We start from the raw sequence: 27,517 nt of genomic DNA, 5'->3' as shown, positions 1-27,517 counted from the left end.
ATGAATTTCCCTCCTTTATAAGGTCAGAAGTGGGCATATTCGCTGATGATTGCACCGTGTTCAGTACTATTTGCATCTCCTCAGATACTGAAGCAGTCTGTGTCCACATGCAGCAATGATGATCATCTCCAAAAAGAGAGAATCTACCCATCACTCCATGACATTTAATGGTATTGTCATTGCCGAATCTCACACCAACAACATCCTGGGGGTTACCATTAATCATAAATTTAACCAGACCAATATATTATATATACTGTGGCTACAAGAGTAAGTTCGAGACTGGGAATTCTGTGGCGAGTAACTCACTTCCTGACTTTCCAAAACCTGCGCAGCATCTATAAGGTATGGGGAGTCAGATGCCGAATTACTCACCACAGTATACCAAGCCTCTGACCTGTTCTTGTAACCATAGTATTTATACAAAGAGAATATTTCCTCTTGTAGGAAAGAACATTAGTAGAAGCCATCAATATAATATAGTCACCAAGAAATCCAATAAGAAATTCAGAAGAAACTTCTTTACCCATAAAGTGGCAAAAATATAGAACTCGCTACCACAGTCGTGGTTGAAGTGACTAGTACAGATGCATTAAAGGTGAAGCTAGACAATCATTTGGGGGAGAAAGCAGAGACAGAAGAGGTTTGAGGGAGATGGTTATGTTTGCAGATTTAGAAGAGAGAAAAATGGGAAGAGGCTTGAGTGCAGCATAAACACTGGCATGGACTCTGGTCTTAATGGCCTGTTTCTGTACAGTAAATCCTATGTATTCACATCAGGAGTACTGTGAGCAGTTTTGGTCCTTTTCTTTAAGGAAAGATAGGGCACTGTCCTATGCCTAGTGGGCAGTGCCAACATGCCTGGGCATTGGCACTTTGCCCTTGGGCAATGTCAAGAGGCCTCGGCTGGCACTGCCCAGGTGGCAATGCCCAGGAGGCAGTCCCCCTCCCTCGATGGCCCCCTTCACTCCAGCGGAATTGGGCTGCCAATTCCCTGCAAGCGGGGAGCTATACTAAACCCCAATGGAGTGAACCATTCTTGGCGGGGCGGGAGAAAGAGGCTAGCGCGCCCGGAGATTTCAGTCCCGGATCCGCTAATGAGATTTAAAAGAGATGGAGATGCGCATCTACATAAATTATGTAGCTCCGTGCCAGAAATCGGTGTGGAGCTGATGGCACCGCAAATCCGGCTGCTGGAGATGCGCGGATGCTGTAGTGCCCAGCAGGGAGCCCACGAAATGGCATCCGATCATGTCTCCCAGCCCACTGTGCTGCTTTTGTAGCGTGTCGGGATGGGAGAATCGCCCCATTATTTCAGTGATAGCAGTTCAGAGAACGTTCACTAGGAGGCTCCCTGTTATGAACATAAGAACATAAGAAATAGGAGCAGGAGTAAGCCATCTAGCCCCTCGAGCCTGCCCCGCCATTCAATAAGATCATGGCTGATCTGAAGTGGATCAGTTCCACTTACCCGCCTGATCCCCCTAACCCCTAATTCCCTTACCGATCAGGAATCCATCTATCCGTGATTTAAACATATTCAACGAGGTAGCCTCCACCACTTCAGTGGGCAGAGAATTCCAGAGATTCACCACCCTCTGAGAGAAGAAGTTCCTCCTCAACTCTGTCCTAAACTGACCCCCCTTTATTTTGAGGCTGTGCCCTCTAGTTCTAGCTTCCTTTCTAAGTGGAAAGAATCTCTCCACCTCTAGCCTATCCAGCCCCTTCATTATCTTATAGGTCTCTATAAGATCCCCCCTCAGCCTTCTAAATTCCAACGAGTACAAACCCAATCTGCTCAGTCTCTCCTCATAATCAACACCCCTCATTTCTGGTATCAACCTGGTGAACCTTCTCTGCACTCCCTCCAAGGCCAATATATCCTTCCGCAAATAAGGGGACCAATACTGCACACAGTATTCCAGCTGCGGCCTCACCCATGCCCTGTACAGATGCAGCAAGACATCTCTGCTTTTATCTTCTATCCCCCTTGCGATATAGGCCAACATCCAATTTGCCTTCTTGATCACCTGTTGCACCTGCAGACTGGGTTTTTGCGTCTCATGCACAAGGACCCCCAGGTCCCTTTGCGCAGTAGCATGTTGTAATTTTTTTCCATTTAGATAATAATCCAATTTGCTATTATTTCCTCCAAAGTGAATAACCTCGCATTTGTCAACGTTATGGAGGGATTGTCTTATGAGGAACGGTTAAATAGGTTGGGACTCTACTCATTGGAATTTAGAAGAATGAGAGGTGACCTCTTTGAAACATTTAAGATTCTTAAGGAGCTTGACAGGGTAAATGCTGAGCGGATATTTCCCCTCATGAGAGAGTCTAGAACCAGAAGACACAGTCTCAGAATAAAGGGGTGCCAATTTAAGACTGAGATGAGGAGGAAATTCTTCTCTCAGAGGGTTAAGAATCTTTGGAACTCCTTGCCACAGAGAGCTGTGGAGGCATAGTCCTTGTGTATATTTAAGTGAGAGAGAAATAGATTTTTGATCAGTAAGGAAATCAAGGGTTGCGTGGAAAGGGCAAAAGTGGACATGAGGAATGTTGATCAGCGATGATCTTATTGAATAGCAGAGCAGGTTCAAGGGACCGAACGACCTACTCCTGTTCCTATTTCTTATAGTCTTATGTATTTTTCATGTGAAAAGAGCAGTAAGGTTTTGAACCAAAAAAATAACCTAAAACAGTCTGATATGTGCAGAATAGGCTTTAAATGCAAATCCAATCCATGTACTGAATATTTGAATAATGAGATTTTCCATGTGAACTTGAGTAACAGCTACTTAATAGTTAATAGGTCAAGATTACTGCTGAGATACAAAAACAAGTGGAACTAATGAACTTTGATGTAGTACGTGAGATTTTGAACAGTCTTATTGCAAGTGCTCATTAAACAAATTGGTACCTGGATTCTGTCATCATGGCAGATGCTTGGTATAACAGCTGGGTCTGATGGTCGGTGTTGAAAGCTCGAGCATATGCAACATTGTCAAGTACATCACTTCCTGAAAGGTTATATCTAAAAGATACAAGAAAAGATGCTTACAATCACAAAAAGTATTAAGAGCAACGTCAGCTCAAAATATGCAGTCACTGAATTGGTGAGTAAAAGCAAATTGTTGCAGATGATGGAAATTTGAAATAAAAACAAAGTGCTAGAAAAACTCAGCAGGTCGAACAGCGTCTGTGGAGAGAGAAACAGAATTAACGATGAATATGACACTTCTTCAGAACTGAAGAGAGGTAGAAAAGCAATGGTCTTATGTTGTTCAAAAGGGGTGGGGGGGATGGTCAGGTAGGTCAGAGATTAATCTGACAGCGGGAGAGATTAAATGACAAAGGAAATGTTAATGGTTGCAGTAAACAAAGAAAGCAGTACTCCAGAGTATATAACGGGGGGGGGGGGAAAGAGAGACCACATGATGGAAGTGAGAGACCGAGAAATACATTTCCAGCTACAATGCCATAAAACATGAATTGCTGCCAAGTCCTCAGTCCATAAATCTGTCAAGCAATTTCAGCATCTCCTCCTAACTGCACAAAAACTCAGTAGTTACAACAATATTTCCTGAATGCAATCAAAAGGTACATGTGATGTGAGGATTACTAAGGTTTGGCAGTGCATAGCTTTCAGTCGAAGTGCTCAGCAATGAACCTCCTCTCTGTCATCAACAAAACAACATTGGAGATGCATGAATGACATGATACATCAAAACTGCATCGGCAGGGCAAAGAAAATGGGAAAAACAAATCTTTATCTAACTCATATATTCTGACCTTTTCTGTTGGGAGATTTTAAGCATACTGTATTCAAAGAAAAACAAAACTGAATTCCAATTCCAAACTCTTTACCATTGCATCCCCTCCTCTAAACAAAAAATATCTGGATGCTTTTACTTGCCCAAGAAGAGGTTAGGGAATTCAAGGTAACCTACTCACTTCTCCCTTTTTGAAAGCTCTTACTGGAATTGTCCTAGGCAGCAGGAAAAAGAAAAGCGTTACAGAAAGTACAATTTAAAAAATAAATTCACCCAGCAAAACTTCAAAATTTAATCCACATGACCAGAGCTAAATCAGTGTAGCATGTAAAATCTCAGACATTCATCAGAAATGGCCACCACCTATTCCTTCACCCCAAAATCCAATCCTCAGCTCAAAACTCGCATCACTCAAACTGCAACTTATTCCTCCCCCCAGCCCTGATCGGCTAATTTCTTAAGGCCCACCTCCTGCTTTTTTTCATCCTTTCATAGGATGTGACCATTAATGGTAAAGCCAACATTTATTGCCCATCCCCAATTATCTGCAAGATGCCATCTTCCTGCCAACTGAGTGTCTTGCTAGGTCATTTCAGAGAGCAGCCAAGAGTCAATCACACTGCTGAGAGTTTGAAATCACATGTAGGCACGACCAGGTATGGTGTGATGGAAGTGTGCACATGATATGTACATATATATATATCGTGTTTTTATGTTTCAAGAGAATGCTTTAAAGTTTATCTTTTGTCTACAGGTTGTCAATATGTCTGGAAAGAATACAGCTCGGATGCTGGGAAGCAGGATAATTACTCATTTCAACCTTGCAAGTGGTTATGTTAAGTAGAGCTATTGAACTTTTGTTTACCCAAGTTCCCCTGGGAGTTCAGATTAGAGTTATTGATAGGGACATGTGAAGTTGTGGTTTATGTGCAGTCCTGGATCTGTAGATGAAACAAACATGCTTTTGCAGAAAGGAGTTGGAATTTGGTTGTTCTGGTTGAAGTTCAGAGAATTTTGCAGGCTTCTGAAAGCTCGATATCTCTGAAAACTCCAAGGCTGCCTACATTCATTACAGCAAATATGTTTGCGATTGCTAACTACACTTAAAAGGTTCTAAGTTAAGAAGAATGTTGCTTATTTGGAACTGAAATAGCGATAAGTTAGAAGTTAAGAGTTGTTTAAAGATTGTTCAACTGCTAAACAAAAAGCTGCTTCATTTTGTTAGAGTTATACTTAGACTGTGCTATAAATAAAACTTGTTTTGATAAAATAAAACCCTAATTTGACAGTGGAATTACTCCTGGAGCGAAGCATCGTTTGCTCACATTTATGCCAAAATAGAAAAATTGTTGAGATCTAATCTGGCTTCAGAATATACCTTGGGGTTCTGGTCCAGGATCCTAACAAAAGACAGCAGATTTTCTCCCCTAAAGAATACTAGTGAACTAAAAGTATTTTTGCAAAAATTCAGTAGTTTCATGGTCACTGTTGCTGATGTTAGCTTTTTATTCCAGATTTACTGGACTAATTATTTTTAAATTCCCCAGCTGCCATGGTAAGATTTGAACTCTTGTCTGCAGATCGTAAATCCAAATCTCTGGATTACGAGTACAGTAAAATAACCACAAAGCTATCACATCCAATGTACCTTCAAACTCCTGTCAACACAATTTTGACCATTGGATTTCCTCTCCTTGCTCGAATATGGCAGTGAATGATTTGCTGAGACACCAATCCCAAATCCTGCCCTCAAAATCATAATGTGGAGATGCCGGCGTTGGACTGAGGTAAACACAGTAAGGACAGCCTCAACCGGGATCTTGGGTTCATGTCACACTATCTGTAACCCCCATGACTTTGCTGGGCTTGCAAAATCTCACTAACTGTCCTGGCTGGAGACAATACACATCTTTTTAACCTGTGCTTAACCCTCTCTCCACTCATATTGTCTGTACCTTTAAGACTTGATTACCTGTAAAGACTCGTATTCCAATCATTATTTTGTAAATTGAGTTTGTGTCTTTATATGCCCTGTTTGTGAACAGAAATCCCACTCACCTGATGAAGGGGCAGCGCTCCGAAAGCTAGTGGCTTGTGCTACCAAATAAACCTGTTGGACTTTAACCTGGTGTTGTGAGACTTCTTACTCAAAATCATATCTTAATTCCTCTCAACTCTTACGGCTGACCATCCATCCCTCTCCAATTTCCAAGAATCAGTTCATTGCATATCTCCTCTCAAATTCCCTTCCTGAATCTCATTTTCACTATTCCATCAAAATCTTCAATGAAAAGAAGCTGCTTGTCTTAACCTCAATGAGATTCTACGTGGTCAAGCTCTCCATTTTCCACCACCTTCTTCCTACTCCATCTCCAGAGAATAAGCCTTGCTTTGTTCCCATTTTACTTGTCCAACCAAATGTCTAGGCCTTTCCTTCTCATTTAATATGGTGACCACCAGAGTGCTCCAAAGTTCCATCTGGGTTCCTCCCTTCTCTTCACTTGCATGTGCCCCTCAGAATGTGCCCACAGGCATGGGGTTAAGTCTCTGTATATATGTATATATATATCATATATTGACAGCATTCAGTGTCATTTCTCTACTTGAATTGTTAAACTGCCTTCCCCCAAGCTGCAAATAGGTTGTACAGAACCGTATGAAATTCATTAGGTAAACCAAATCAAGTTTAAGCACCTGCTACCAAAAGTCCACACCCTTAAGGTACCTGCATTTTAACTCACCAGTCGCTTCCTCACCTTGAAGCAGCCTGGTTCTGTCCCATGCAGCTGGGTTTCAAATATCTCATCTGATCTATTACTTTCACACAAACAAAACTGCCTCTCTTCACTGCAGCTGAAACTCTGAACCTTCTTTCAATACCTGAAAATTGACATCTTCAAAGCTGTCTGACAGAGTTCTAGTAATCACAAACTATTATTCACACAAAGATATACATTCACATCTTGTCCTGCAGAATGTTCCATTTATTGATCACTTGTATCCATGTCAGCTTTCACTGGATCTTTGTCCTCCAACATATGGATTTCAAAGTCAATGTCCTTGCTTACAAATCTAGTCATAAATCTAATTGGGCAATTCCCACCAACCCATATTCTTTAGTCCTCTGACTCTTGCCTCCAGTGCTCCCCTGCTGATCCATTAGAGGCAGGGCTTTCAATTATCTTGCCCCCACTCATTGCAACTCCATAAACGTCTTTCTCTTGATACATCTTTCCATCAAATATGCATTTTTGACCACAATTGTGGTCATTTCTCCCAATTCTTATCGCTTTTCAACATTTAGGACAACCACAATGGATTATTGACCATCGAAACAAACCATCTCTTGATTAGTGCAGAGTCTTGGGATGGTGCATTGCTTTTCATTCAGTTCCAGTGTGCCTCAGTTGTCTAAATCACAGTGCTAATTGTAAGTAATGAATTAATTAAGGAATATAGTTTCCCCACACCTCCCTCCCACCCCCACAAATATAATTGTCAACTATTAACTTTGAAAGACTATCCAATCTGATACTACAAACATACTAGAATGATTACACTGCAATACAAACCTTTCAGCAACAGCAAGAAGCCGTTCTGGGCGGAAAGTACCTTCAGTATCAATGTACATAGCTTTTCCCTCTCCACCACCACGGTCAATAGGTAACTGCAAGTCAATGAAAGAAGAGAAATTAATAAGCTTTCAACAAAGCAGAAAAATATTGTCTCCTTTAACATCAACAACTTCAATGTACTTGTAGTCATCTTTAAGTGGGCAACACTGAAGGAATTTACTTCACTGCAATGGTATTCCACACTGAACAGATGTCATTTTCATGAGACACTAGTGTCCTCATAATTAGTCTGGAATGGCAGTGGCACGCTCTGTGCAATTGTACAATGTTCTAAAATGAAAATTCTCAATTTCCCATTAACCTACTGGCAGATTTCTTTTCCTGTCAGAGGTAAAATTATGAGCGGGCTCTTAGAAAATATCAAGTATAGTAAAAGTACTATCCCAGAGGACAAATAAGTCAAGTACAGCAGATATGAAGGTTCAGAGTGGCACTAGCAGGAAGAAAATATATAAAATCAAACAGCAATGCTTGGTGGAGGCGAGTGAAAGAGGTTGTGACCTCAATAAGCAGATAATTGAGGAATACAGTTAACTTACGTGATCAAAAGAGAATTTAAAAATACTGCTACACTAAGTACCTGACATGTCACTGCCAATGTGTGACAGAGCTGGGTCTTCCCAGTACGAAACTCTCCAAACATCTCGGTGATTGAACCAGTCTCAATTCCACCTGCAACACCAAGCACAAATCATAGTACCACAACACAATTCTGGCAAAGGGTCTTAACCCAGAAATGATAAAACCACATTAGATACTGGTTAAAACAATAATGGGATTCATTTTAAAGCCATTTATTGTAAAGAATTCCACAGATCACTTGTTTCTCCAGCTTATGATGGAGTTTGATGAATCCAGAATTGTGTAAACATTTATTAATAGCTTTTGTTTTTGCTAATAGGTATCTTAAAGTCAATTGATCTGCATCAGTTGTGTGCCGAGATCAAATTGGAAAGATAGCAAACTAAAATCTGACGGAAAGAAAATAAAACCCAGAAGTGTCAGATCTACAAGTTATTCTTGCAAAATACATCAGCCTTTACCATTTCTCCTCTACTTAAGGCACTGGCTCATGTGAGATTCCAGTTCCACAAATATCAGTCATGCTATAGTGCCATTCCTCAACCTAAATCTCCTAAACCTAAACAGCAAGATATTTCCAGCAATTGGTTGTCCTCCACCCCAAAGTGCCCCAATGTCTCATCCCCAGTCTCCACATTTTCCACATCTACAAGTAGCCTGTGACAGCATCACAAAAAGATGCAAGGGACAATTCCACAGGTATGCTGTACCTCTCGACAACACCCATATTTTCAAACTGCTTTTTTAAACATTTGTTCATGGGATCGGAGTGTTGCTGGCAAGGGAAACATTTATTGCCCATCTCTAACTTCCCTTGAACTGAGTGGTTTGCTAGGACCTTTCAGAAGGCATTTTAAAAAACATTACTGTGGGTCTGGAGTCACATGAAGGCCAGACCAGGTAAGGACAGGATATTTCCTTCCCTAAAGGGCATTAGTGAACCAGATGGGTTTTTATGACAACCAATAATAGTTTCACGGCCATCAAAGAACAAAGAAAATTACAGCACAGGAACAGGCCCTTCGGCCCTCCAAGCCTGCACCGACCATGCTGCCCGACTTAACTAAAACCCCCTACCCTTCCGGGGACCATATCCCTCTATTCCCCATCCTATTCATGTACTTGTCAAGACGCCCCTTAAAAGTCACTACCGTATCTGCTTCCACTACCTCCCCCGGCAACGAGTTCCAGGCACCCACTTTGTGTAAAAAATCTGCCTCATACATCTCCTTTAAACCTTGCCCCTCGCACCTTAAACCTATACCTCCTAGTAATTGACTCTTCCACCCTGGGAAAAAGCTTCTGACTATCCACTCTGTCCATGCCTCTCATAATCTTGTAGACTTCTATCAGGTCTCCCCTCAACCTCCATCGCTCCAGTGAGAACAAACCAAGTTTCTCCAACCTCTCCTCACAGCTAATGCCCTCCATACCAGGCAACATCCTGGTAAATCTTTTCTGTACCCTCTCCAAAGCCTCCACATCCTTCTGGTAGTGTGGCGACCAGAATTGAACACGATATTCCAAGTGCAGCCTAACTAAGGTTCTATAAAGCTGCAACATGACTTTTATTTCTAGATTTTTATTGAATTCAAATTTCACTATCTGCTATGGTGAGATTTGAACCGGGGCCCCCAGAGCATTACCCTGGGTTTCTGGATTACTAGTCCAGTGACAACATCACTGTGCCACCCCACCTCATGAAGCTTGCCCAACATCATCCAGTCTTGAATTGGCTTCCCCCAGTAGTATATCAGGAAGGCCAAAGTCACCTTATATTCCGATGCTGCCACAAACTCCGGAACTACAATTACTGCCTCACTCCTAGACTGAACCAGACTGTTTAAAACATTGGTATCCTCTTTTGCCCCAGTTGAGTTTCCAACCCCACATTCCTTCCATCATAAAGACTACTTTCATCCCTACATTGTCTCCCTTCAACCTGTCGCAGCTCACCTCACCGGTCTCATTTGTGCATTTGTCATCTCCAGGCACAATTACTTTCATGCTCTCCTGGTCAGCCTCTGACCGCACATTCCTTCAATGTCAGCTCATCTTATCCCACACCAAGTCCTACTTACACCTTACTACCATTCTCATTACCCTATATTAGCTGAAATCATCCAACACAAATGTAGAGTTCTCATGCTCGTGTCTAAATCCATTCATGGACTCATCAAATTTAATTGAGTTTTTTGAAGGGGTAACCAAGAAGATAGATGAGGGCAGTGCAGTTGATGTTGTCTACATGGACTTTAGCAAGGCCTTTGACAAGGTACCGCATGGTAGGTTGTTGCATAAGGTTAAGTCTCACGGGATCCAGGGTGAGGTATCTAAATGGATACAAAATTGGCTTCTTGACAGAAGCCAGGGGGTGATTGTAGAGAGTTGTTTTTCAAACTGGAGGACTGTGACCAGCGGTGTGCCTCAGGGATCAGTGCTGGGCCCTCTGTTATTTGTCATTTATATTAATGATTTGGATGAGAATATAGGGGGCATGGTTAGTAAGTTTGCAGATGACACCAAGATTGGTGGCATGGTGGACAGTGAGGAAGGTTATCTCCAATTGCAACGGGATCTTGATCAATTGGGCCAGTGGGCTGATGAATGGTAGATGGAGTTTAATTTAGACAAATGCGAGGTAATGCATTTTGGTAGATTGAACCAGGGCAGAACTTACTCAGTTAATGGTAGGGCGTTGGGGAGAGTTACAGAACAAAGAGATCGAGGGGAGTCACAGGTGGACAGGGTGGTGAAGAAAGCATTCGGCATGCTTGGTTTCATCGGTCAGAACATTGAATACAGGAGTTGGGATGTCTTGTTGAAGTTGTACAAGACATTGGTAAGGCCACACTTGCAATACTGTGTGCAATTCTGATCACCCTATTATAGAAGGGATATTATTAAACTAGAAAGAGTGCAGAAAAGATTTCCTAGGATGCTACCGGGACTTGATGGATTGAGTTATAAGGAGAGGCTGAATAGACTGGGACTTTTTTCTCTGGAGCGTAGGAGGCTGAGGGGTGACCTTATAGAGGTCTATAAAATAATGAGGAGCAAAGACAAGGTAGATAGTCAATATCTTTTCCCAAAGGTAGGGGAATCTAAAACGAGAGAGCATAGGTTTAAGGTGAGAGGGGAGAGATACAAAAATATCCAGAGGGGCAATTTTTTCACACAGACGGTGGTGAGTGTCTGGAACAAGCTGCCAGAGGTAGTAGTAGAGGCGGGTACAATCTTTTAAAAAGCATTTAGATAGTTACATGGGTACGATGGGTATAGAGGGATATGGGCCAAATGCGGGCAATTGGGATTAGCTTAGGGGTTTAAAAAAAAATAAGGGCGGCATAGACAAGTTGGGCCGAAAGGCCTGTTTCCATGCTGTAAACCTCTATGACTCTATCTCTCTACACCAGTATCTTCTTCTAGCTCTTGGTGAAAAGGCAACGAGTGAAATTTACAGCCCTTCGCTCCGACAGGTTCCTCCAGTCCCGCAGCAGTCAACAGAGATTCAACAGAGATTTGAATGGCTCACTGTATCTAGCATGGAGGAATCCACTGCAAAAAAGTCATATGGACTTGAAATGTTAACTCTGTTTATCTCTCCACAGGTGCTGCCAGACCTGCTGAATTTTTCCAGCATTTGTTTCAATTTCAGATTTTCAGCATCTGCAGTGTTTTACTTTTAGATAACTAAGCATATGTTTTTTAAAAAAATATCACGCCCCCTTAAATTCTGGGCATAAACCCATCAATACAATTGAATTGTAGACACGGTCTACAACTTGTGTCTGCAAAGTATTGAGAGCTGTTCAGTAGTGGTAAAGGACTGATGGTAGTAATTTGAGGTTATGCATTAAGAACACCACAAGGCACATAATGACACAGTAAAGCAGCATATCAGCATAACTGTCATAGTCCTAAAGCATATTCTTATTACTATAGTAAATAAGACTAGTGGCTACTTTTAAATTGAAAAGGCAAGGTGAAAGGCCAAGAGCCTTACAGTAAGATACCTATTAAGGATGAAAAGGAAAAAAAAGTAGATAAAATCAAAAGGTGCAATTATGTGATTGTTATGTATTGTGGAACTAAAGAAAAGGGAGACAATATATTAAAGAAAATAACACACTGCAACATGTCTTGGTTATAAATTGTCACAGATATATTTCTGGCAGCATATTTGCTGCCTGATCTATAAAGATGGAAAATTCAGGAGCACCACGAATTGCAGTATTAATAAAATAGGCATATAATTGGGAATAAAGTGTGAGAAAAGAACGGTGAATGAGAGAAAAATATATACAATGAGTTATATTACGTGCCATCAGTTTCAGCACTGATAAAAACAGAGTAGAAAGTCTGAGCATAGCTTTAGTGGGAGGCTATATGATTATGTATTGATGCTAGATTTTAGCAAAGGCTTTGGAGATATTCATGGCAATGTAAGATAATTCAATGAAGTGTATACATGAGCAGTATAATGATATGGCTAAGCTATGCTGGCGAGCTGGATCAGCAAAGAACTTTGAAGATGTTGGATAATGAGACTTAAGTTATTTCAATAATTTTAGATGGCTCAGGTGCAGGGTCAATACAGGCTGAGTATACTTTGCATTTCAGGTACTGTCTATTACAATACATTACAACAGCCTAAGCCTAACTATAATCTAAAGTAAATAAAATGGATAGAAAATAAGATGCATCACTGAATAATGAATACAGGGTACCTGTAATGTTTTGACACATTCACCACAAAAATTGCAAGGTCAACAATAAAGACAAACAATTAGACTTGCTATGCTAAAGGTCTAATGAGGTTACAAAGTGTGATTTTTGGATGTTTAGGTTTTTAGATTTACAGATAAAGGATATTCAGCCTGCCTTGAAGATTGAAGAAAGAGCAAGAAGGAAATACACTGTCCTCATGCCTTTGGGGCTAGATCCATGTATGGCTTTTGGAATTTTGATGGGGGTTCTGGAGATTAGTGATGGCTTAAAAAATCCGTATGTTCAGGATTCCTCACAATATGGCAGAAAATCAGGAGGACCCCTCAATGAGTCCAGGTCCAGATAGTTAATAACCTGTTCAAACAGCACAGAAGGCAGTTCCTTACTATAATTATGGGGATTGGAATTAGTGGAGAAAATTAACTCAATAAAGGTCTGATTTCCTTGAGAAAGAATTGCAAAGGTGGCTTGCCACCATATTATAAGAGAAGTGAAAAGGTAGATCTATACAAATGACAAAACAAGTGGTGACATAACAGCACCAATCATTGCTGGAGTGGTGAGAAAGTTGGTTCTCGCAACTCTAAACATGCATTTAAAAGGTAGAAATAGGTTGATTGAAGTTGTTTCAGCCTGATGCGTCATGTATGATGGGAAAGTTCATAAGACGGCAGAATGATATGCAAGAGTGAAGTAAGACACAATTTCAAAATATGACAGAAGGCGAAGCACAATGCATGAAATCTTTCTCTGCCAACTGGACTAGAATTAGTTCACAAACATAAATAGAAGGATGAAAGCAACCGTTAGACCAAAGAAAGCAAAAAGATCTTGGACCATCCCAGAAGACTGTACATCTCTTAACTGTAATTCATAAATACCCTGAACGTCTTGAAGTTACTGCAAGGAAGTTTTATGCTTTCAAGTACTATAGACCAATCACGCAGTTTAAATACAGCGTGCAAGATTGCACAGTGAAATTTCACAAGTGTTTTTTCCACTTTCACCAAGTAAAAAGTTTCAAACAGTACTGTACTGTAATAAAAGTGAAGTAAAACAGTGGACAAGTCTTTTTTTTCCATTGCTCCAGATAATGGGATTCTGATTCTTTTATAATTTTGTGAATATATCTTTAGTTTATTTCATCTTCCCTCAATTTCCCCAAAGAGCTGGACGAAGGGTCATTTAGACTCAAAACATTGGCTCTATTCTCTCCCCACAGATGCTGTCGGACCTGCTGAGATTTTCCAGCATTTTCTGTTGTTGACCTATTAAGTTGCATTTGTCAAGACCACAAGTCACTTTACAGAGGCACAGAGTGGAATATTCCGTTCCTACCAACAATGGCAATAGTGGCTGGAGGGGGGTGAGGGGGGGGCGGGATTGAGATCAGTTTCCCAACAATGGGAAATTTGTTTGGAATCTTGTTCTCTCCACTATCATGGAGGATTAAAACTGGGGCAGGTGTCCTGTGGAGCTATGTCAGGAACCTAATTTGCATATCACGAATGCTCATTAAAAAGGCCGACACACGGTAATCTTGTTCTTCTCCAGTAATGTGCATCTGACAAGATAGACTTATTCCTGGACTTTGAGGTTAGTAGACATGCTTTCACCTTCTCTTCCCAGTGTCATTTAGAGATATTGACATCCTTTTGCACAGCTGCACTAAGGCTGGGCAAAGGGGAGGATGAGATAGAGGCAGGTCTGGGGTGAGGAAGTCAAGGCTCAGAGTGGAGGAATGAATATGGCTGTCCAGGTGCTTTTAAATTTGATCCCCAAACGGTGGAGTCTAGGAGGTGACAGCAAGGATGGCCATTTCCTGCCTGCCCTTCCACAAGGTTCGATGTGCTCCTCACGGATGCATTATTAATGAGCTCTCTAGTAAAAGTCATTCAGACCTCCAGCACTGGACTTAGTCTCCAGAACGTAATATTCTTCTCACAGAATCTACAGAGCTCTCAGAGAAAATGGTTAAGATAAGCCATAGTTCAAACCAGAGAAAAATTATGTGACCCAGCTCGAGTGTAAAATACACTGAATTTCAACTAACAGGCAGAGACTGGCACAGGGACAATAGGGGCAACATCTTTGCCCTCCTCTCTCTGAAACATCTCTCACCAAACTGATTGTGGTTTGAAAACCCACCAGAGCCTAGCTAACCCTAGCTAATGGTAGAATGACTAGGAGACATAGGTTTAAGATTTTGGGTAAAGAGATGCATGGGAACTGCAAGTAAGGATCTTTTCTTTTTTGCAGCAAATGATACTGGCCTGGAACCTGCTGCCCTCATGATAGTAGAAATAGAAACAATTACTTCAAAAGAAAATTGAATGGACACTTGAAGGAAGTAAACTTGTGGGATAAGGGGATCAACTGGGTGTGTGAAACTGACTAGATTGCTCTGTAAGGACTCAATGGTTCAAATGGCCTCCTTCTGTGCCATAGGTGACTCAATCTGACATATTTAATTCTTGCAGCTATTTATCTGGAACAGTAATTATGCCAAACCAATGTTCTCTATTTGTGCCACTCCGTGATAATTCATGTACACTTCAAGTAGATCTACAAACATTGGCACTGAGCAGGCAACCAAACCAGTCTTGGCTGCAAAGAACAGTATCTATTCCCCTATCATATTTTCTACATTCCTTTTTATTCCCCACACTTGAACAGTCTCCACCATCATAGTGCTATGGTCATTGTGCCGTATCTGTTATGTTAATCAATATCATGTTAATCAATATTAGGATTGATTGCCTGTCCAGTACCAAGATTTGGAAGATCTACTGGGAGCGAAAGAGAGAGAATCCAGTTATTGTGGTTCAGACGGGAACCAACAACTGAAGTAGAATCAAGAATGATATTCTGCTAAGGCATTATAGCTGATTTTCCCCTTGGTTCATATATGTATAGTTTTCAGCAGAAATCAATGTACAACAACCAGGTTCAATTTCATCCAGTGCAACAATGTTAAGAATTACTTTAGTCTTCCAACTGTTGCCCTAGATCAGTTAACTCAACACATGCCAATGACTGATCTTGGGGCCTTGTGAACTCTAACATGCAATATATTGGGTGGTGTCTTTACTTGGATATTGCTTCAACGCTACCAGCAACCATAAACAATAAATAATTCATTCCAGGGTCCCGGGTTCGATTCCCGGCTCGGGTCACTGTCTGTGTGGAGTTTGCACATTCTCGTGTCTGCGTGGGTTTCCTCCAGGTGCTCCGGTTTCCTCCCACAGTCCAAAGATGTGCGGGTTAGGTTGATTGGCCAGGTTAAAAATTGCCCCTTAGAGTCCTGAGATGCGTAGGTTAGAGGGATTAGCGGGTAAATATGTGGGGGTAGGGCCTGGGTGGGATTGTGGTCGGTGCAGACTCGATGGGCCAAATGGCCTCCTTCTGCACTGTAGGGTTTCTATGATTCATTTCTATGATAACAAATCAAATCAAAAACTTGATTTTTGACCAAATATGTACAAAATAGGGAGTTTCTTATCCAGGTGACATCTTGGGAAGAAATGCTACTTACATCGTACAATAAATTTACCATTGCAATTAAATTTGACCCAAACTCCAAAGAGACTTATTGAACAAAAAATCTTCAGTTCTTTTCCAAGTTGGAGTAAGCTGGAGTACATGAAAATTACATGGTTGTTTCTGAAGACAAACCAACGATAGAATTATACATTATGTCAAGAGCATCATCCAGCAAAAACAAATAAAAAAACACTTGTATACCATTGTATGAGCTACTACTTACAAATTTTAAAATCCTTCCCACTCTCATGCTAACGCTCCTTTCAACCCCAAACTCCAAGGGTGTTAATTTTAAGAAACTTGGAATTCCTACTCTAGTGGTTTTTCATCATCTCACAATCGAAATGGAGAATGACAACAATATTTTTGAAGAGATTTAAAAATACTATTTTCAATTAAGTTCCTAACTCACTTCACCAAAAATTAACCAATGCAGTAGATCAACCTATACTGCAAAATATTCATTCATAGTGTGGATACATAAATGTAGGGCTGAAGGAGGGGTAAAAAGGGGGAGCTATAATAACTAATTTCAAAGTTGTGTTCTCTAATTTTCAGGGTAGTTAAGGGAGACACCATGGGGGGCACGGTGGCACAGTGGTTAGCACTGCTGCCTCACAGCGCCAGGGACCCAACTTGGGCCACTGTCTGTGTGGTGTTTGCACGTTTTCCGTGTGTGTGTGTGTGTGTGTGTGTGTGTGTGTGTGTGTGTGTGTGTGTGTGTGTCCTCCGAATGCTCCAGTTTCTTCCCAGTCTGAAAGGTTAGATGCATTGACCCAAACAGGCACCAGAATGTGGCGACTAGGGGAATTTCACAGTAACTTCATTGCAATGTTAATGTAAGCCTTACTTGTGACTAATAAATAAACGTTTTAATCCTCCTCAGATTACCATGGGATGCTTGTCTACTTTAAGCAGAATTGGAGAGTTGAAGGTATACAATCCTTTGTGAGTAATCAAACAAAGTAAAGACTTTATAAGGTAAAGAAATATTCATATATCATTACCAGTGAATTTTGGTCAGAGACAGAAAAGCAAAATACAGCAGATGCTGTCAATCTGAAATAAAAACAGAAAATGCTGGGAATATTAAAGGTCAGCCAGCAGCTGTAGAGGGAGAGAGAAACGGAGTTAATGTTTCAGGCTTATGAACTTTCATCAAACTTTCATCTTTCCGATGAAAGCTAACTGACCTAAAAAGTAGCTCTGTTTTGCTCTCCATATACTGCCTGGCATTTCCAGCATTTTCTGTTTATAAATCTTAGCCAGTGATTGGTTTACAATCAAGTCTTGTAAGTGCCTTTCTGTAGTCAATTAGCACTAAGTCACATCGCAAGGTTAATCCATCCACAGACTCCAGGCCAGAAATATTAGTTTCTGTGATGTTGCCCATTCATGAGTTAGTTGCAGGCTAACACTCAGTTTCTAAGCCTCTGATTAACTGATTACTAAATTTGACCAAAGTATCCCACTGCATTACTAATCTGTCATAGTGTACAGATAGGAAATGGTGACAGAAATTAACCCCACCAGACTTAAGATATTGAGTCTCAACCAACACAAAAGAGAGCCGTGATCTCCAGACATCACCCTCAGCCAACCCCATCCCTCCCAATTTCCGGTCTCATCCCTCCAAATCATCAGCACTGCCCCCAACCCACCAGCCCTCCCAATTAGCCAATCACCAGCCTTCTCTCCCCAAATCCTCACCTCAAAGAGTCCTCTTGATCATCAGCCCCCTTCACTCTCCAGCCCATGTAATCACCAGCTGGAGCAGATGCATTCTCCCAGAGCCAGGAGCCATCTCCGAGTTTGATTAAATGTGGTCCCCTGCCGCAAGTGCTCCCTCCCACCAAGCTATGCTCCTGACCCTACAAATATTAATAGAGACACAGAAAATCTGCTCCACCATTCATTATATCATGAGGGCCATTCTCCCAAAACATTCTGTTTCGAATTTGCGTGAAAACTGGAGTAAATGTCACTTTTTTTCCAATGGGATTTTCAAAATGAATCTCTCACACTCTGAACTGCAAAGGGCACTATTCACTTGAAAAATCAGCGGCTGGGGCCTATTCCCACTATAGAGGCTGAAATCAGCGCGCTGAGTGGGCCACTGTACATGCACCAATCGCTGGGAGATCATTAAACAAGTCCTCCCAGCACTGAGATCATTGGCCTCTCACTCCCTCACGGACATTGCTAGCCTCATCGCTGCCCTTTCTCTCCTCAGGCCTCACCCCCACCCCCCCACGGGCATTGTTGGCCTTTCACCCCCCCCCCCACATGAACATTGCTGGCCTCCCCATCTCCCACTGACCCAGACATCGCTGGCGCCCCATCCCTTCACACAGAGCACTGGCCTCACCGCTGACACACACACACCCGCGCACACACACACACAGTGCTGTGCTGCTATGCACAGACTCCACCTGCAAGCATTCCCCCTCGTTGAGTAACAACCTTGAGCTTTCCAACCCTGGACACAGTACCTTGTTGAGTTAGCCCAATCAGCACCTTTGGAGATGGCTCACCCTCTATTAAAAGCAGGTTGTCTGTGCATTATTCACAATGAAATTTAACTAACAGGCCCATGACTGGCCCAAACTGACTGCACCTGGACTCCCATAACATGCCAGCGCTGTATATAAGCTGCAATTACGGACATACAGGCAGTCAGGCCAGGAAGATGGCATCCAAGAAAAGTGGTCCCAGTTTTTCCGAAAGTGAGCAAGTCTGCCTGCTGGACGCAATGGAGAAGGGGCGCCAACTGCTCCAGCTGTACCCCATTCAGGGCCGTCGTCCAAGAGCTCACACAGCAAGCGTGTAATGGAAGACAGTGGCTGCAGTTGTGAATGCCAGGACACTGACACCTTGGTCTGGAGACCAGTACCAGAAGATACTGAATGATCATCTTCGGGCAGCAAGGGTGAGTGTGCATCCCATTCTGAAACTTGTACATATGCTGTGCTTACAATGTCAAACCATCCTGAGACACTCAAGGGCAGACACCAGCCACAGCCCCCCTCGTACTGCCTCCAACCCCTGTGGCAGCCCCCCAATCAGCACCCCCCAGTGGGGACCCATTTCCCCAAAACGGCCAGCACGAGCTCCCAACCCTGACATACATTGTACTCCATGCTCTTCCATACATCATGCTTTTAATCCCCCTTATGTCCCCACAGAAGAAAAACATGCACAACTACCATGAGGGGGAAAAGACTGGTGAGTGGTGTTCCTGAGCTATGGCTGTTGACTGTTTCTGCGCAGCGTGCCCTGGAGCTGGGAGTGAGTAGGTGGGAATGAGCCTAGAATAGTAAACGACCAGCAAGGTTGGTGTCCGGCATGCAAGTGAGCATCAGCTGAGCTCTGTTCTTAAGTCTTCTTTCGCCACTCCTGAACCAACTCCCCTGGGCACCACAGATGACACCTCGGAGGGAGGCTCTGATGAATCCTCCGAGGACAGCACCAGTGATTTGGCACAGACATCAACCACACAACCCACCAACACAGGGTGCGTCATATTAGTGCTGAGGCTTCCGGGCCTCTTACTAGTGAGCACATCACAGCCGCTAATGCACATCGGGTGGAGGTGGGCACATCCGAGGACTCGGGCACACAGAAGTCTGCCGGAGGCTAGGATTCAGCCGTCCCCAAGTCAGATGCTGGGCCTCAGGGTTCATTCATCCCGAAGCTAATGGAGTAGCACCAGAAAACCTGAGGAGTTGTGGATGGGCAGTCAGCAACCATGCTGCGACTGCAAGGTTGTTTAGAGGAATCAAACAGAGTGCTGTCGCAGGAGGCGGTACTGGCACAGCATGATAACCAAGCCAATACTGCAAGGGTGGTGTCCTCAGTGGAAAGACTGGCACAGGGGTTTGGCCTCATGGGTGACAGGGTCCAGGCTATCCTGGAGATACAGTGGGCCATGGCAGAGACACAGCGGACCATGGCAGAGACACAGCAGGCTATGGCCAAAGGTGTTGCTGGCATCCTGGAGGCACATCAGTCCATGGCCACGGGTGTCATGTACATTGGAGAGACAGCTGGCCATGGCTGGGGGCTCTCGCTGGGATTCTGGCAACACAGCAAGCCCTGGCTGTGGGCTCGACAACTTAGCCCAGTCTCACAGGTCTAATGCTGAGGTGCTCCAGAACTTGGCTCACTCAGAGAATGCTGTAGTGAAGGGGCTCCGCTCTCTGAAGGCCAGGGCTGAGGGATCACAGACCATGGGGCAGACGCATCGGCATTGGCAGAGCCAGGTGATGCTGGAGCTTCTAGAGCTCAATCCAGCTACCCTGGCAACCCATGGAGTATCCCCGGGGCCTATGGGCACCTCGAGGGAGCAGGAAGGGCTGGAGCCCATGCAAGGTCCTTCCACCCAGAAGACTGGACGTCTCAAGACCTTCCGATTTCCACACCCCCCTTCCTCACACAGGGACATCTCAGGGACAGCTGGATGAACAGGGTGGCACAGAAACACCAAGTCGGCCGGGGCCCTCCAGATCTCAGCCCCCCAGGGGATGGCCACCAAGGGCATTACAGGCAACGGGGCGTGGACCACAGCTGGACACCTCCACGTCTGATGTGCATCCTGGTGGAGCACCTAGACGAAGGAGTAGGCCATACAAGATTAGAAAGTTGTAGGGTCACTAAGAGGGCAAATCAATCTTTTTGACTATCCAAGTAGGTCACCAGTAATCAGGGTTAAATTTTTGTAAATGTTAAGAGTACCATTAAATGTTATTTGCACCTCGCAGCTGTGACTAATATGTCTCTTACTCTCCCCACAGAGCTGAGTGTACCCCAATCCCACACACTGAGGCGCAGACTGCTGTGCTGCGTGATACCAGCACCTTGGCCAAAAGTTATAGACTGCCTGCCCTACTTTCCACAGCATCCCCTGAACCCTTAGTCAAACCGCTCATGCTCTGAACCCTTACTGCTACATGCGCCCAGGTGTCAGTGTGCAGTCGGAGAACAGGCAGGAGTCAGACTTGAGTGGCACCAGGGGCAGGATCTCAGTGTGCCTTACAGTGAGTCATCATCATCCTCCAGCCTTTACCAAAGACTCGCTACCATGGCCAGCCCAGGCGCATTAACCTGTTGTGATGTTTCTCGAAGTTGGGGGGTGAGAGGGGGTGCTGAGAAGGGGTGGGGAAGGGTCATGTGTGTTGAGGGACCAGCTTTGAGTTGTGGGGGGGTGGCGGCTGCAATGGCTCCTGGGGTGTGGTGGCAGGGTGTTGGGCACCAAGTAGGTGAAGTGGGCTGCTATTAGGGCAGCCCTGTAGCCCTGCCCTAGCAGACCTCTGCCATTGCCGCCTGTCCTCAAGCTCCTCATGTGGCAAGTCCTCCCCTTCTGCCTGGTATCGATCCTCCTCCTCCAGCTGGTCTCCCCGGTGCTGCACAATGTTGTGCAGGATGCAGCAGACTATAATGATGCCTGAGGCCCACTCAGGGTCATACTGTAGGGCACCGCCAGAGTGGTCCAGGCAGCGGAACCGCATCTTCAGCAATCCTATGCAACATTCCACTATGGATCGGGTGGCAGCGTTGGCCTCATTGTAGCGGGCCTCCGCCTCAGGCCTTCACACTGGCGTCATCAGCCATGACCTCAGCGGCTAGCCCTTGTCCCCCACGAGCCATCCTGGCAACCTGAGCTGGTCTTCAAAGAGCCCAGGGATGTCCAACTGCCTCAGCACATAGCTATCATGAACACTCTCTGGGTGGCGTGCACAGATCTGCATGATGTTCGTCTATGGTCACAGACAATTTGAACATTCAGTGAGTGGAACCCCTTCCTGTTAATGAATGGTTGCCTCTCAACTCATGGGGACCGCAGGGTGATGTGTCCCATCCATTGCTCCCTGAACATGGGCATCCCGGCAATGGCAGCAAAACCCAGGTTTCCTGCAGTGCCTGGCCCACATTAAAGTGTATCTACTTGCCTGCCCAGGCAAACGCATCTGTGGACTGAGGCCTGCGAGATTCCACAGAGGTCGCCACTGGGTGCCTGAAACGACCCTGTTGCGTAGAAGCTAAGTGCTACCATCACCTTAACTTCTACTGGGAGTGGGTGGCCTCCTCTCCCTTGAGGTGCCAGGTATGCAACCATATGAGGATATGGTCCTCATACAAGTGCTGGACCATATCCTTAAATAGGCGGAGCCAGTGATGGCACATGGCCTCCGGTAGGCCCTCAAATTACGTCCTGGTCCAGTATTGTCATGGCCTTTGCATCCTCCTTCTCCATTCAGGTGACTGTTCTCCCACCTCATGGGCATCCCTGGCAGCCTCTTTCCTTCCTTCCTGAGAGCCTGCCACTGGCTGCTCCTGGAGTGCCCTAGCTACTCCCTGGATCTCCTGAGCCACCTCCTCCTCAGCCATGATGGCCAGCTCTAGATCAATAAGACCGAAATCCATTCTGCATGGCAGGGGTTAGAGAGAGATTGATACATAGGTCATTGCTTGCAACCCTAACACTAACCCCTGCACCAACATCCGCACCCCCCCCAATCCCTCACTGGGACCAGTACTCCCACTATTGGATGCTGACAACACAACACAATCTGTGGTGCCATGCATCACCTGATTAGGTTGCCTGCCATTGGCATTGTAAACACGGCAGGCAGGGAGATCATACAGGGATGTACTTCTGAGGCTGTATAAGACTCTGGTCAGACCCCATTTGGAGTATTGTGAGCAATTTTGGGCCTCATATCTAAGGAAGAATGGGCTGGCCTTGGAAAGGGTCCAGAGGAACTTCACAAGAATGATCCCTGGAATGAAGAACTTGTCGTATGAGGAACGGTTGAGGACTCTGGGTCTGTACTCATTGGAGTTTAGAAGGATAAGGGGGGAATCTAATTGAAACTTACAGGATACTGCGAGGCCTGGATAGAGTGGACGGGGAGAGGATGTTTCCATTAGTAGGAAAAACTGGAACCAGAGGGCGCAACCTCGGCTAAAGGGACGATCCTTTAAAACAGAGATGAGGAGGAATTTCTTCAGCCAGAGAGTGGTGAATCTGTAGAACTCTTTGCCGCAGAAGGCTGTAGAGGCCAGGTCATTGAGTGTCTTTAAGACTGAGATAGGTTCTTGATTAATAAGTGGGTCAGGGATTACGGGGAAAAGGCAGGAGAATGGGGATGAGAAAAATATCAGCCATGATTGAATGGCGGAGCAGACTCGATGGGCCGAGTGGCCTAATTCTGCTCCTTTGTCTTATGGTTGGTGTTCGGGCATGGCCATTGCACACCCTTGAGCCATTGCCATGAGTGCAACTACAGCATTCCTTTCCAGGCATGGTCAGAGACAAGGCACCTAATTATCACAAGATGGGTTCCCATTCACTGCAGAGTACATGCAGTATGAGTGTCTATGCTAACATGAGCGCTCCTGCTTGAAGCACTAGCTGCCTGAATTGTTGAGCCCCCAAGCAGCACATGGTGCACCCCCCCCCCCCCACTCCAGCCCTCTCTAAAAACCCAGCACTCAGTACAGTCCCTCACCATACCCTACAGACATCTGTGGCTGCAGACAACAGCCTGACCAGCACTCAGTGAAGGACCCCACCCCATACAGACTACATCAAACATCCCTGGGCCTGGGGACAGCACTTCCAGCTCTCCAAGAACTTCCCCATACCAAGCAAAAATTTTCCAGATCCTGCCTCCAACCTTCCCTGCATTCTGGGGGCTGCAGCTCCATAACACTTACCTCCTTACTCCTGTTCAACGCTGCCACGCCAACTTATATAGAGCAGTTGTAAACCCCGCCAGAGAATGGGGAGACGCTAGCGGGGGTGGAGATTCTAGTCTTGGGCCCGCTCATGACATGCTAACGTATGTTAATGAATGCAAATCGCCATTATTCTGATTTTCAGCGTGAATCCGTTGATGCGAAAAAAACTTAGGCTGGGAGATGCGCGACGGCCCGGTTACCCAGTGTGAATCCACTGCCGCTGATTTCTCCTGGCCCGATGCATTACAAAAAGCAGCGCAGCCAAATGGGAGAATTGCCCCCATCATGTTTTGGTTTCAACCGCTTTCTGTGGTAGAGAATTCCACTGTCTCACCACTCTATGGGTAAAGAAATTTCTTCTCATCTCAATCCTAAATGGTTTACCCTGTATCCTTAGGCTGTTCTCCCCACTGTCCCATCTCCCCACCCAGCCCCGCCAGTGAATATAATCCTAACCGACTCAATCTCTCCTCATACTATCATCCAGGAATCAGTCTGGTAAACCTTTGCTGCACTCCCACCGTAGCAAGAACATCCTTCCTCAGATAAGCAGACCAAACTGCACACAATATTCCAGGTGTGGTCTCACCAAAGCTCTGTATAACTGCAGCAAGACATCCCTACTCCTGTATTTGAATCCTCTCGCTATGAAGTTCAACATACCATTTGCTTTCTTTGCTACCTGCAGCACCTGCATGCTTACTTTCAGTGACTGGTGTACAGGGACACTCCAAACTCATTGCAATTCCCCTCTTCCAATTTATAGCCATTTGCCTTCCTGTTTTTGCTACCAAAGTGGATAAACTTATATTTACCCACATTATACTGCATCTGCCGTGTATTTGTCCACTCACTCAACTTGTCCAAATCACACTGAAGCATATCTGCATTGTCCTCACAGCTCACCCTCCCACCCAGCTTTGTCTCATCTCAAAAAATGTGGAAATACAGTGGAACCCCGATTTAACGCGCCCTGATTTAGCGCGAATTCGGATATAACACGATGAATCATTGGACCCTTTTTTCCCCGCAAAAAATTGGCAAATTTAGCGCGACCCCGTTTTTTTCGCGATAACATTTTATGGACCCCAACCATCGCGTTATAACGGGGCCGCACTTAGATTTAGTTCCCTCATCTAAATCATCACCATACATCAGGAATAGCTGGGGTCCCAGCACCGATCTCTGTGATACCCGATGAGTCACTGTAAGCCACTTGGAAAAAGACCCTTTATTCCTACTCTTTGTTTCCTGTCTGCCAGGATGTTTTTATTCCCTGCTGTTAAGATTGTCAGGGTCTCCACGTACCTGGCCTTTTTTAAAAATTCGTTACTTTGATGCGAGTGCCACTGGCTAGCCCAGCACCTTGAGAAGGTGGCAGTGTGCTGCTTTCCTGAACCACCAGTCCATGCGATATAGGAACATGCACAGTGTTGCAGGTGGTGGTAGTGGGTGGATGAGGTGGTTGAGTTCCAGGATTTTGACCCAGCTACAGTGAAGGACAGCGATATTGTTCCAAGTCAGGATAGTGTGCAACTCAGAGGGGAGCTTGCAAGTGGTCATGTTCCCCCGTGCTGCCCTTGCCCTTCTCAGTGGCAGAGTTCATGAATTTGGAAGGTGATGTTGAAGGAGCCTTAGTGAGTTGCTGCAGTGCATTTTGCACATGATACACATTGCTGCTACGGTGGATCGGTGATGGAGGTTGTGAACATTTAAGGTGGTGGATGAGATTCCAATCATGAGGGCTGCCTTGTATGAGATGATGATGACATTCGAGTATTGTTGGAGCTGCACTCATCTAGGCAAGTGGACAGTATTCGATCACACTCCTGACTTATGTCTTGTCGATGGTGGGCAGGCTTTGGGGAGTCAGGTGACACTGAGTTCTTCAGCCAATTTCAGTTTATTTGCATCCTTCCCAGCACCCCATTAATACTGGAGTCACAGGCTTTGGGAGTTACATCCTCACCAATGTTTCCTACTGGTTTTGGTGAAATTCGAATTACACGAAATTGAGTACTATCTTTTCCTTCCTGAGAGTGAATTCTATCGTATCAAATCACATCCTATCAAAAAGACAGGCAGGTGGGCAGAGGGGGTGAGGTTGCCTTGTTAGTAAGAAATTAAGTCAATAGCAAGAAACAATTTGGGTTAGAAGATGTAGAATCTGTGTGGGTAGAGTTGAGGAAGTGCAAGGGTAAAAAGACTGATGGGAGTTATGTACAGGCCCCCCAAGCAATAGTCAGGATGTGGGGCACAAGATACACCAGGAGATTAAAAAAGACGTGTAAGAAAGGCAAAGTTACACTGATCACGGGAGACTTCAATGAGCAGGTGGGCTGGGAAAATCAGATTGGATCCCAAGAAAAGGAATTTGGAATGTCTATGAGATGACTTTTAGGAGCAGTTTGTGGTGGAGCCCTTTCGGGAACAGGCAATTCTGGATTTGGCGATGTGTAATGAGGCAGACTTGATAAGGGAGCTTAAGGTGAAGGAACCCGTGGGAGGCAATGACCATAATATGATAGAATTCACCCTGCAGTTTGAGAGGGAGAAGCTGGAGTCAGATGTAACGGTATTGCAGTGGACAGCATGGTGGCACAGTGGTCAGCACTGTTGCCTCAACACCAGGGACCCGGGTTCAATTGTTGGCTTGGGTCACTGTCTGTGCGGAGTCCACACATTCTCTCCATGCTTGCTTGGGTTTCCATCGGGTGCTCTGGTTTCCTCCACATTCCGAAAGACGTGCTGGTAAGGTGCATTAGCTATGCTAAATTCTCCCTCAGTGTACTCGAACAGACGCCGAGTGAGACGACTAGGGGATTTTTACAGTAACTTCATTGCAGTATTAGACAAAGGAGAGCCAGTAGATGTTATCTGCTTGGATTTACAGAAGGCCTTTGACAAGGTGCTGCAAAAGGAGGCTGCTGAGTAAGATAAGTGCTCCTGGTGTTAGAGACAAGATACGAGCATGGATAGAAGATTGGCTGACTGGCAGAAAGCAGAGAGTGGAGATAAAAGGGTCCTTTTCAGGATGGCAACTGGTCACCAGTGGAGTAAAAATTTTCACTTTATACATCAATGATCTAGATGAAGGAACTGAGGGCATTGTGGCTAAGTTTGCAGATGATACGAAGATAGATGATGGGACAGGTAGTATTGAGGCTGCAGAAGGACTTGGACAGGTTAGGAGCATGGGCAAAGAAGTGGCAGATGGAATACAGTGTGGGAAGGTGTGAGGTTATGCACTTTGGCAGGAGGAATAAAGGTGTAAACTATGTTCTAAATGGTGAGAGAATTCAGAAATCGGAGCATAGAGGGACTTGGGAGTTCTAGTTCAGGATTCTCTTCAGGTTAACTTGCAGGTTGAGTTGGTAGTTAAGAAAGAAATGTAATGTTAGCATTCATTTTGAGAAGACTAGAATACAAAAACAGGAATGTACTGCTGAGGCTTTAGAAGGCTCTGGTCAGACCACATTTGGTCAATTGTGAGCAATTATGCCCCGTATC

General features: G+C 44.5%; 1 protein-coding gene across 3 annotated transcripts in view; it reads right to left on the bottom strand.

The window, feature by feature from the left end:
* The window catches only part of rad51 (RAD51 recombinase), a 103,278-nt gene that overhangs the window by 28,803 nt on the left and 46,958 nt on the right, over positions 1-27,517 (bottom strand). For all 3 annotated transcript variants that reach the window (XM_078233507.1, XM_078233506.1, XM_078233505.1), the window contains 3 exons: positions 7,989-8,080; positions 7,346-7,440; positions 2,921-3,034 (listed from right to left, as the gene is read on the bottom strand). In XM_078233507.1, the coding sequence (XP_078089633.1) occupies positions 2,921-3,034; positions 7,346-7,440; positions 7,989-8,080 (301 nt within the window). The remainder of the gene's footprint in view (positions 1-2,920; positions 3,035-7,345; positions 7,441-7,988; positions 8,081-27,517) is intronic.

This window comes from Mustelus asterias, chromosome 18 (genome assembly GCF_964213995.1).
Source record: "Mustelus asterias chromosome 18, sMusAst1.hap1.1, whole genome shotgun sequence".
Classification (NCBI taxonomy): Eukaryota; Metazoa; Chordata; class Chondrichthyes; order Carcharhiniformes; family Triakidae; genus Mustelus; species Mustelus asterias.
This window is presented reverse-complemented; position numbering and strand designations above follow the sequence as displayed.